Source organism: Lissotriton vulgaris, chromosome 2_1, assembly GCF_964263255.1.
Source record: "Lissotriton vulgaris chromosome 2_1, aLisVul1.2, whole genome shotgun sequence".
NCBI lineage: Eukaryota > Metazoa > Chordata > Amphibia > Caudata > Salamandridae > Lissotriton > Lissotriton vulgaris.
Window position 1 is genome coordinate 546,528,044 of NC_141687.1, and position 12,444 is coordinate 546,540,487.

The window sequence follows — 12,444 nt, forward strand, 5'->3', positions numbered from 1 at the left end:
TGGACTATGCCAGCTCCCTACTGGGGGGGGGGGGGGGGGGGGGGGTTAACCAGTCAGAATTTCTGCGGCTCCAGCGGGTTCAAAACACTGCGGCCCGACTGGTAACAGGTCTGCCTAGGCGGTGCTCGGTGTCCAATGCCCTGCGCTCTCTCCACTGGCTCCCTGTGCAGCAGAGGATTAGATTCAAGGTTCTCTGCCTTGCATTTAAAATCCTAAAGGGTACTTCCCCACAAATCTTGGAGAAATTGCTGATCCCCTATGTCCCCTCTCGCACTTTTAGATCGCTAGGCCAGAACTTAGCAGTGATCCCGCGTTTTAAGTTGAGCAGAATTGGTGGCCGCTCCTTTCGAGTCCTGGCAGCGAGCTGGTGGAATTCTCTTCCTCCATAAATCCGGGCCATCGATGAGCTCCTTCAGTTTAGACGGGCTATCAAGACCTTTTTATTTGTTTAGCTCATCTGTTGTGTCTCTTCTCCTTTCTGCCCGCTTTTAATGCTGTGTTGTGTTTACCTTCTCAAAGCGCCAGGATGCCCCTTTGCTGAGGCAGCTGTGCGCAGTACAAATAAAAATAACATAACATAACAAGTGTTTGGACGACCAATAATGGCCAGTTTCCAAAATAAAACAAGTAGTGGTCCAGAGATTAATACATTTCCTGCAGTACACCTTTTTGCTACTAGCATGACAGTTACTATTCTCGGTTGCCAATGCCATGTCCCGCAATCATAGGTTATAATAACGACAAATGTGTTTGACTGAAAAAGGAAATTATAAACTGCCGTCTCCTCCCTTTATTTTCCCACTGCTGAGTTTTTACAAGCTCCAAAATAGGATTGACAAAAAAATTAAACAAAAAGACACTGTTCCAACATTGCATTGCAGACCGCTCCACCCTACAGTTCTCGAGTAAAAATGAGCACGGCTGCTTCAGAAAATTAGCCTCGGATCCTATAAAACATTTGATTCATTACAATGGCTATGCAAGCTCTATACCTGATTTCTCCTACTAAGTCAGCCTCACAGGTTTGGTCTCAAGATTGATCACTTCCATCTCAGACACTGGTTGCAGGGTCACATAATAGAGGGGAGCTACTGGGCCCCAACCATGTTGGTTGAGATTGTTTGCAACAAGTGTCCTTGGGGTCTATCTACTATGGTATTGCAAACTCGACCAAGTACACTCTTTTCTGCACTTGTATCTCTGGATTGCGAGCAGTGACGATCTTCTCAAGGAAAAGGGGGGGAGGCTCTCAGCACTCTAGTGTGCTTGTTGGCTGACTAATGTATTGTCCAACCAGTGCTTATCTTTTGAATTAAAAGAAAGTGCTTTTATCTCACAGCATAACCTAATAATAAACAGCACAATTAGGGGAAAGGGGCAAAGGATTGTACTTCTTACTTGATCTTCTTTAATGTGCTACACCCTTCAGTATTTTACCCCACTTAAAGAGATCCCATTATCTGTTTGTGATCCTTGGCATGTAATTTGTGAGAAGGTGCTGTAGAGTTGCGGATGCAGTTAATTTAACTCACCCCGAGGCATAGATGTGCCCAGCACTTAAGTTTGCTTTGCTTCTTTATAGTTACTCTAAAAAAGTCAAGTTTGTTGTGTAGTCCTTGGACTGCTTCTCAGTCTTAGGCACTGCAGTTACCTGTGCTCTGTTCTTGCAGTTCAGGATGCCACGGGACGGCCGCATGCAGCGTTCCTTGTCCTGCTGTGGCATCTCTTGAACTGAAGGAGCCACGGTTGTAGCCTCACTCAGCTTGATTTCATGTATGGCCTCAGGACCGATCTTGACCTGATGGATGTCTTCTGCACTTGCGGCCTTCAGGCAAATCAGAATGCTCACTTCGCCTATGACAGAGCGGTCCGATTCTAACATACTAATACAGGGCTCTGGCTCTGGCCTTAATAGGTCAACTTCTCATTTCACCCCCTTCAATGTCACACCCACAAATGCTGGATACTGGTTGCCACCTTCTTGCCACTGCTAACCCTGTCCGCACAGTTCTTAATGTGCACGTTGTCAAGGGTGTTAGAGTCCAGTCTATCCCTGACTTTATAGACCCTATTTGATTTTGGGTTCTTAGTGAAGAAGTATCCAGAAAGGTCCCCGGTGATTCTGCTCATTGGGCTCTTCTGGACTTGCAACTGTATTTTCAGTCAGATCATGCAGCACTCCTGGAAACAACGATGAGTGATCTTGAGAGAATCCTGTGACTTCTGGGGCTATAGGCACACTGCATCAGGTTGGCCCCCTAACTCCGCCACTCTTAGCCTTTTTCTCCATAGTCCCTTTTGTGGCCCCAAGTGACATAGGGATTTCTTGAACAGTGCCTATGGGACAGGTCGGCTTCATCTTTCACAAAACCCGGTCAGAGGTGGGTATGATTAGACTTAATGATATGTGTGGTATTGCGTTTATGTAATGGAAAGAATCACCTTTAAACTTTTTTTGTCTGAAAAGTGTAGTGACAGAGGGGCATTCTCAGAGGTCAGTGCAATTTTGTTAAGCCACTGGCTTGGGTGATTAATCAGAATAATGCCCAAGAGGTTTCTCATTAACTAAGGCTTAAGTAATAGCTGTGTGAATATTTGATGTTTCATGTATAACTTAAACCCATATGTGGTTTCAGGAACGCAAAGATCACACCTATTGCAGCTGGTCCTAATCCAGCTGCAAGTTGATGGTAGGACCAACACGGTGATACTGAAAGGGAGCCCTACATGCATTAAAGTTTCTTTCACCCGCCTTTATCAGAAGTAACAAACCCTATTTTAGGTAGCATCCTGCTGTCGTCCATTTTGGACTCCTTAGCTCAAGTGTTGGACCCGGTCCTCACTATTGAAGAAATAGACTCTGCTGTGTCGGTGCTGAAGTCCGGAAAAATGACCGGGCTAGACAGCTACCCTATTGATTATTATAAACAATTCCGGGATATCCTGAATCCCCATCTGTTACATTTCTACACAAATTGAATACAGCAGGGCTTCTTCCCCTCGCAGGTGGACTTTGCCACCATAGTGGTCCTTCCTAGAGGCGGTCTTCCTAGAGACAAATGCTCAAATTACCGCCCCATTTCCCTAATAAACGCTGATGTTAAGATCTTGAAGCTGATGTTAATATCTTGGCTCAGGCTCTACCCGATCTTATTCATCCAGATCAGTGTGGCTTTATGCCAAGCCAAATCTCATGCCACTGCATTCGAAGGGTGCACTTTGCCTTATCCCAGGTACAGAACCTGGAAGGATTACTGGTCTTTGATACAGTCTCTTGGGATTTCTTGGACAGGGTCCTGGTGTGATTGGGGTTGGGAGACACATTCCAACGCATGGTATGCCGCCTTTACTGCAACCCCACTGCCCGAACCTGGGTGAAAGGTGTTCTATTCCCTCCCGTTCCCATCCAAAGGGGTACGTGCCAGGGCTGTCCAATTTCCCCGTTGGTTTTCGCTCTTACGATAGAACCCCTGATGCGTCTTATATGCAGTGACGCCCAGATATGGGGCTGGCGGTGGGGGAATGGTTTTTTGAAGATCGGATCCCACTATAAGCAGACAACATTCATCTGTTTTCGAAGGATCCCCGGATCTCGGGACCCTGGTGTCTACAACTCCTTCGTCTGTAAGATGACGTATCAAGTCTTTGGATTGACGAAGGCAAATCCAGTCTTGTGGAGGTAAGGGGAGATACAATGGGGAAGCTTTGGTTCCCAAATATTCCTACTCGGTGCAATTCTTTTAAAAATCTGGGACTGCACATGTCCCCTCCCTCAGACCTAGCTTGGGCTCTCAATTTTTGGGCAACAAACTACTATTGTCCTAGTGTTCAAGGCAGTTACCATACCATACAAAGATCTGCAGGCATCGCTGGTTGTACATAAATTACAACATACCTCTCTTCTTGCAATGAATCTAGAGTAGGGGATGTCTCAGTCTACTGCCACTGTTAAAAATAGCCCAACTCTGATAGACAGACTTAAACAAGTGCAAAACCCACATTCACCTAGTGTAACAACAGAAAAAAGGTGAGAAAGCGAGATGGCACCTCACGGGCACACCACCAATGGGACCCCTGGCTGGTACCCACCAGGATGGCCCTGTTATCATCATTGGTGCCATCAAGCTATAACGGAAACGTGTCCTAAACCCAAAGAAAAGACAGTGAGTGGTGCAGTGAACACAAATTATATGTAACACAACGTAAAACATTTAACAATTAACATATAATATACTCTGCAACTGGGACAATTTCTTTAATGGTGTTCCTTCTTGTTGCATACGGTACATATATGAACCATAAAAAAGGAGGATGTGAATACTACCAATCGATTCACACCCTACTTAGGCCGACATGTTTCATTGCCTTGGTTTTTATCAGGCAATTTCCTCAGGGCAAACCACTTTCAATGCCACTGCAAAGGACACTGGGCTTTGCGTGCCTTCAATGAACCTTGCCTCTCATACCAGCCAAGAGGAATTTAAAAGGATAGCAGCCCCCATTGGTGAGCTTGGTCCAGTCTCCCTTTGTTACTGGTGCAATAGAGGAGAACAGTCCGGTATGCACTCAGCCCTGGAACCAGGGCATACCGAACTGTTCTCCTCTATTGCAAGGTCAAGGGGAAATGAAAGTACCAGGCCTGTGCCAGCCGGAAATGAACAGGATACTGGCAACAAGGGCTGGAGGGCTAAAAAATGAAACTGGAGTTGGTGTATCTGCATATTGGGGAAAGGAGCACACAACATATGAACCGTGCCAAATAATAAAAAACGCGGAATATGGCGGCAGCCATATTGGAGAGGGGCCGCAACGGTCTAGAATGGTTTTATACAGACACGGGGGGGGGGGAGGAGTTGGGGGAGACAAAAACAATATATGAAATAGATAAGGGAAAAAAATAATAAACCAAAAATCTACAGAGATAAGAAAGATGGGTTGTATGCAGCCTGTGAAAGAATATGGGTGAAAGTTAAAATAATGAAATCAGACATCGGAGCCATTAATCTTGTTATTCGGCACGGTTCATACAAAAAGCACACACATATTATAACTAACATTTGCAATGCAATAGGTCTCGCATTTGCGAGAGTTTAAACTATTAGCATTGCAAATGACTGCCTTTTATTTGTTTTACAAACTAAAACATAAATAAAAGAAATTGTCATTTACAATGCCAAATGCTCAAACTTGTGTAAATGCGAGACCTTGTTTCATTTCCTTCAGTTACAGCATGCTCTGCGAGCCCATAATCTCCCAGATACTCCGCTGTCCGAATTCTAACCAATCGAGACCAAAATCTTCCTGGGACACCTGGGGAAGGAGGCCATTTCCTTGATCTACTGCTCACTGGTCATCTATGCCCCGAACGGCATTGAGCACGCAAGACAGAGATGGATTTTTTAGGTGGGGTAGCTGTATGAGGACGAGCGATGGGAGGCATGTATGATGTCCAGGAACTGGAGATCTCACGGCTGCGGATGGTCCAATGCCATTATCTCCATGCAACTTACCTCACTCCACAGCACTTGCAGCACATTTCATCCACTGCCCGCACCATATGCATGAGTTGTACACTTCCAGCGTCAGATTTGTTTCAAGTATCGTGGGACTGTCCGGTGCTGCGCCCCTTCTGGGACTGGGTAGGCCAGGAATTGTCAGCTCTCTAGGGATGCCCTCTACATCTAACTCCACATGCCGTGCTGTTGGGGCTGGTGGAGGCGTTTCAGGGCCTGCGAGCTGAACGGATCTTCCCTGGTGTGGCCTGTTTGGTAGCCAAGAGGGATGTAGCGTACACGTGGAAGCAGCCGGGCCGCCCATGATCCATTGTTGGTGCAGGGGATGGACTGGTGTGTGAATCAGGAGAAGCCAATTTTCATTGCACATGGTTATCCCCAAAAATATGTACGGGTGTGGGGGAAACTGTGTAGCTACTATGGTCTAGCAATGTTAATTACTGTTACCATGCCAGATCATGTTGTAATATCTCATGCCCGGGTTTCTTTTCTTGTGATGGTGTATGCATTGCCACAAAATGTGAATAAAGTTAATTGTATAAAAAACTATGTTTCTTTAACGCTTCTGCCATTGCAGATTATACTTAATAGACCTCATGCCTCATTCTTTCATTAATCGCATCGCTGCTGCAGTGATTTTTGCGCTGCGCGGCTTTTTTGCAAAAGCCGCGTTAGATGACTAGCTCAGCTCGTCATCCGCACACGCCCCCGTGGCTGATGACGAGCTCAGCTCGTCATCCGCATCGAAGGGGTTAAAGAGGCAGTGAGCGGTCGCTTTGTTTGTCACACCTTCCGTCATGGCCATAGGCGGTGTGTGTGCTTACAGGTTTATGCTCACTCTAGATGTGCTCCACGTTTAAAGAAGCTGCTTTCACTTTTAGAAGTTGGGCTATACCTGCAACTGTACACTGCTAGGTTTGCCTCTGTGAGAGGAGAGCTTAGGAGGTTGCACTGGCTCCCAATTCCACTCAGATCACGATTTAAGGCGCTCGTAGTGGTTTTTAAGTCAGTGAATGGAATTGGGCCGGAGTTTCTAAGACAGAGGCTCAGCTGGTATGTCCCTGGCAGAGCTCTGCGCTCCTCCGGGTCTAAGCTAGTACGGACGCCTAGGTTTAAGAAAACCAACTGGGGAGGCCGTAGCTTCCTTCACTTGCCTCCAAAGCCTGGAATGAGCTCCTGTTCCACCTCAGAGATGCCTCAGACCTCATTTCCTTTCGGAAGGGGTTGAAAACCTGGCTCTTCTCCAAATAACCAGCTCATGGTCTTCCCCAGGTAACTAGAACTCAGCGCCAGGACACCCTAGGGTAGCAGCGCGCTTTATAAGTTTTAATAACATAACATAATTATGAATCGGTTGTGATCGATTAAGAGCTAGGACTAATGAAACCAACACTTTGTTCAAGGTGCTTTTACCAATGTACATTCTTGTTTGATGATTGTAGGCATTAGCAATGCAGAAGCCCGCCAGCCTGGAAAAGCCCCAAACTTCAGTGTGAACTGGACAGTCGGTGATAACAACCTGGAAGTTATAAATGCTACGACAGGCAAAGATGAGATGGGTCGAGCATCTCGCCTTTGTAAGCATGCACTCTACTGTCGTTGGGTGTGCCTTCACTCCAAGGTAGGTCGAGTTTACCAAAATAGTTACTGCTTTGTTTTGGTCTTGCTGTGAACTCGATTATTTGACAAATTCATGTTTATATTATTGCTACTTATGTGTAACGTCCATTTGTTACCACCCCGCAAAGAGCGAAAGTTCCTATCTGAAAGAGACACGTTAGTGATACATTCCTTACCTTAGAATATCCCCAGGCGTCAGACTGGATCTGGAAATTTTTTGCGTAGCAGTACCCTTGCGCGTCGGTAGGCGTCGTCTGCGGCTCCGCGTCCATCGTCGGCGTAGTGGGCGCCGTGATGATGTCGTCGGAGTACTTAGACGCTGCCTCCGCGTGCTGACGTCAGTTCTTCTTTTTTCCGCGCCAGCAGCGCAGATCCGGAAAAAGTGGTACCTCAGTCACTTTTTGACTAACTCTTTTCAATCTTTTGATCACCCTTTTTGAGTCTTCGACTCCGATCGGTGCCGATAGGGAAATGCCTGGTTTCAAACCCTGTGAAGATTGCGATCGACTGATGTCGGTCACGGATCCTCACCGTCGGTGTCTCCAGTGTCTCGGCGTCGACCACGACGACAAGGCCTGCCTCGACTGCCGGGCCCTTACTTCGAAAGCTAGACTGGAGCGGTCCCGCAAGCTACTCGAACTCCGGCAGTCGGACTCGCGCCGAGAGAGGTCCTGGTCCGGAAGGAGGTCGAGGGACCGGTCGCGGGAGCAGAGCCGTCATAGCTCCGGGAGTCGACATCACTCCTCTGGGTCGAAGTCGTCAGGTATGCACAAGAAGTCAAAGAGACGTCATCGCTCTTCCGACTCCCCCCGACGCTCGTGCGACGCACCTGGGGGTTCAGGTGGCACCGCCCACGCGGCTCCGTCGGAGTCGCAGGCGTCGAGTCCGGCTTCATACCCTCCGGTCCCTGGGCCTAACGCGACGCCGGGGGAGATCGAGCGGTTCCTCATGGCCATGAGGTCCCTCTCTCCCCCGACGGGTTCCGCGGCACCTTCGGGCCCAACTGCCCTGTCTGGGGGTCCTAGCGGGTCGGGGGCTTCGGCCCCGACGCCACCGGCGCCTTCGGGCCCGGCGCCGCAGGGCCTCACTGGATCCGGATCCCGGTCCTCGCCGGTGGATTTAACAACCTCCCCGGCGCCGACCCCACAGGTGTCCCCTCCGGCGCCGTCCTCGGGCGGCGCCGTCCCCGACGCCTCCTTCAACCCGGTTCCGGCGCCGCTTGGCGCCAATTCAGACGCCGTTTGGTGAGTTCACTTTCCATGAACCGGCCCCATCCTTTACTGACCCTGAGTACCAGTTGATGGGTGATGAGGAGGATTGGGAGGGGTCAGAGGGTCCTCAGACATGTGAGTGCCAGTCTTATGAGGAATGGGCAGGTGAACTTGGGGAAGCCAGTGGTTTGGACACTTCGCCTGACACTGGCTTTATCTCCCCTCCTAGCGTGGCTACGGAGGAGGGGGCAACATATAGTGTGGTGTTGATGAGGGCAGCCAAGGCCTTGGGCCTTGAGCTCCCCATCGCGGCTGTGAGGACTAACCTCCTCACTGAGGTCCTTAAGCCGCAGTCATGCTCAGCCGAGCTTCTGCTCCCGTTTAACGAGGCCTTAACTGACTTTCTTTTGGGCACTTGGTCCAAGCCCGCTACAGGTTCGCCCGTAGATAGGAACGTGGCCAGACGCCACCGCCAGCCCCGGGTGACCCATGTTTCCTGTCCACCCACCCCACCCCCGAGAGCCTGGTCATCCAGGCCTCCGATTCCCAAACCGCAATCCCGTCGGCTCCGCTGGACAGGGAATCCAAGAGGTATGAGCAGTATGGCAAAAAAATCTTCTCATCCCTTAGTCTGGGACTGCGGTCTTCCAACACTGCATGCCTCTTCGGCCGCTACACCCACTCTCTGTGGGATACGGTCGCGGAAGTGCTGCCAGAGTGTCTGTTGGAGGTACAGGCCAAACTCGGCCAAGCCCTTGTGGAAGGTCGTGATGCAGCCAGATATTCCATCCGGTGTGGAATGGACACCACCGACTCACTGGGTAGAGCGATGGCTACGACGGTGGCGGTAAGACGCCGCACCTGGTTGAGGTCCGCCAACTTCTCGGCCGATGTCCAGAACACACTTATGGACATGCCGTTCGATGGCCGTCGCCTCTTTGGCAACAAGGCAGGCCATGCACTTGAGCGTTTCAAGGACTCCAGGGCTACGGCCAGCAATTGGCTGCCTTTCACTGCTTTCGTGGCTACGGAGGGGTGCACCCACACGTGCTGCCAGCCACGCTCCGCAGGGTAATACCCAACGCGGTGGCGGCCGTGGGAACCGCCGTGGCTGCGGTCGGGGTCAACGGCGAGGTCAGTCCAGACCTTCCCCCGCAGTATCCGCCTCAAAACCCTCCTAGTCCGTGCTTTCAGGCCCATGTGACGCCAGTGGGTGGCAGGGTTCGCCATCACCACTCCCACTGGCGCACTGTCACGTCGGACAGGTGGGTGCTGCAGATCGTCCGAAGGGGCTACTCCCTCCCCTTCGAGGCGACTCCTCCAGCCATGCCACCGCAGAACCACCGTTTATCGGGGGATCATTTGCGACTTCTGCAGGATGAAGTTACGGCCCTCTTGGCCAAGGGGACCATCAAGCGCTTTCCTGGGCCAGAAGTAGGGTGTGGTTGCTACTCCCACTACTTTCTGGTACCCAAGAAGAGCAAAGGGGGCCTACGCCCTATCTAGGACCTAAGGAACATCAACGGCTTCCTCCGGAAGGAGAAGTTCAAAATGCTGACACTGGCTCAGGTCCTAGCTGCCCTGGACCAAGGAGACTTGATGGTAGCGTTGGACTTGCAGGACGCTTATTTCCACATCCCGGTCCAGCCGGCCCACCGGCGCTACCTGCGGTTCACGGTTGGCCAAGAGTACTTTTTGTATACCGTGCTCCCCTTCGGCCTTACCAGCGCCCCACGGGTGTTCACAAAGGTGATGGCAGTGGTCGCAGCTCATCTGCGCAGGCTAGGGGTTTCAGTCTTCCCCTACCTCGACAACTGGTTGTTGAAGGCGGGCTCGCCCCTGACAGTCGTCAGCCACCTCCAGACTACGGCGGATCTCCTGCACCAGCTGGGGTTCTCCATCAATGTGCCGAAGTCACACCTGTGCCCCTATCAGAAGCTCCTCTTCATTGGAGCGGTTCTAGACTCGGCGCAGTTTCGGGTTTATCCGCTCGAACAGCGGGTCCAGGATATTCAGGCTCTCATTCCACTCTTTCGGCCTTTATGCCGGATCTCGGTCAGGTTGACACTGCGGCTTCTGGGGCTGATGGCCTCCTGCATCCTTCTGGTGCATCAAACCAGGTGGCGGATGCGGGCTCTGCAGTGGGACCTGAAGTTTCAGTGGGCCCAGCATTAGGGCAACCTGTCCAACCACGTCCTGATCTCGGAGGGCACTGCGAGACAGCTGCAGTGGTGGCTCACGGACCGCGATTGGGTCAGCGGCAGATCCCTCTCCCTTCCCCAACCGGAGCACGTAGTCGTGACGGACGTGTCCCTCCAGGGCTGGGGAGGCCACATGGGAGAGGCGGAGATCAGAGGCCTCTGGTCTCCGGCGGAGTCCCGGCTCAATATCAATCTTTTGGAGCTGCGGGCGATTCGTCTAGCACTGAAGGCATTCCTCCCCTCTGTCCGAGGGAGTGTAGTGCAGGTGTTCACGGACAACACCACCGCCATGTTATACTGCAACAAACAGGGCGGGATGGGGTTGTGGACCCTCTGCCAGGAGGCTCTGCGCCTCTGGCAATGGCTGGAACATCAGGGCGTGACTCTGGTGGTTCAACACCTGGCAGGTTCTCTGAACGCCATGGCGGACGAACTCAGCCGCTGGTGCATGATGGATCACAAATAGCGTCTGAACTCGGACGTGGCGTAAGGTCTCTTTCTGCAGTGGGGAGAGCCTTGGTTGGATCTATTCGCCACCGAAGAGAACGCGCAATGTCATCAGTTCTGCGTGTTGGAATTTCCAAGGCGGCACTCGCTCGGAGACGCTTTTCGTCGTGAGTGGAGTTGCGGTCTGTTGTACGCCTTTCCGCCTATACCACTTCTGCCCAGAGTGCTGAAGAAGATCAGGCGCGACCGGGCACAAGTCCTCCTTGTGGCTCCGGACTGGGCACGAAGGTACTGGTATCCCGAGCTACTCAGTATGTCAGTCGATCCCCCGGTTCGTCTGCCTCTTCAGGAGGACCTTCTGTCGCAGCAGCAGGGGACGGTCCTCCACCCGAACCTGTCCAGTCTCCACCTCCATGCTTGGAGATTGAGCAGCGACAGTTGAGGCCATTTGACTTGCCTCCTGAAGTCTGTAACATCATTCTGGCAGCCAGGGTCCCTCCACAAAGTCGGTATACGCCTGCAAGTGGAACAGATTTGTGGCATATTGCACAGCAAAGGCTATGGATCCTCTCTGCCGCTCTTTCTGAGGTTCTTCTCTTCCTTCTTTCTCTTGCCCAGCAGGGCTCTGCTCTGGGCACTATCAAGGGCTATCTTTCTGCCCTTTCAGCCTTCTTGAGGCTGCCTGATCAACCATCTGTGTTCAAGTCCCCTATTGTAAATCGTTTCCTAAAAGGCATCACGAACACATTTCCACCTGTTCCGTTTGTGATGCCTCAGTGGGACTTGAACCTGTACTTACAGTTCTGATGTGCGCTCCCTTTGAGCCACTTCACAACTGTCCTCTCCGCCTTCTTACACTGAAGACTGCTTTCCTGGTTGCCATCACCTCTGCCAGGAGAGTGAGTAAGCTCCAGGCCCTCTCTTGTACTCCTCCTTTCCTTTCTGTCCATCCGGACAAGGTTGTGTTGCGTACTAAGCCATCTTTCCTGCCCAAGGTTGTCACAGCCTTCCACATCGGGCAGTCCATCACTTTGCCAACCTTCTTCCCGCCACCGCACCCCTCTAAAGAGGAAGAGCGGCTCCACCGTCTAGACCCAAAACGTGCGCTCTCATTCTACTTGGATCGCACACGCCAGTTCCGGGTGGATGACCAACTCTTTGTTGGTTACGTGGGCGCGAAGAAGGGAAAGGCGGTACACAAGAGGACCATCTCCCGATGGATCATCTTGTGTATGCAGGCATGCTACTCCTTGGCTAGAAAGGAGCCCCCTGTTGGATTCGGGCTCACTCTCCCCAAGCCACGGCGACAACTACTGCCCTGGGCCGGGGAGTGCCCTTGCAGGACATTTGCCAGGCAGCTACGTGTGCCTCGCTGCACACGTTTGCAAGACACTATTGCCTGGACAGTCAAGTCCGGAGGGATGGCTTCTTTGGTTGTTCCGTCCTCCAGGA

The 12,444-nt window shown here is 51.4% G+C and overlaps 1 protein-coding gene across 8 annotated transcripts in view; it reads left to right on the top strand.

Annotated features, from left to right (window-relative positions):
* Positions 1–12,444, top strand: part of ADARB1 (adenosine deaminase RNA specific B1) — a 947,690-nt gene that overhangs the window by 884,069 nt on the left and 51,177 nt on the right. For all 8 annotated transcript variants that reach the window (XM_086955520.1, XM_086955521.1, XM_086955524.1 and 5 more), the window contains one exon: positions 6,956–7,134. In XM_086955520.1, coding sequence (XP_086811646.1) covers positions 6,956–7,134 — 179 coding nt within the window. The remainder of the gene's footprint in view (positions 1–6,955; positions 7,135–12,444) is intronic.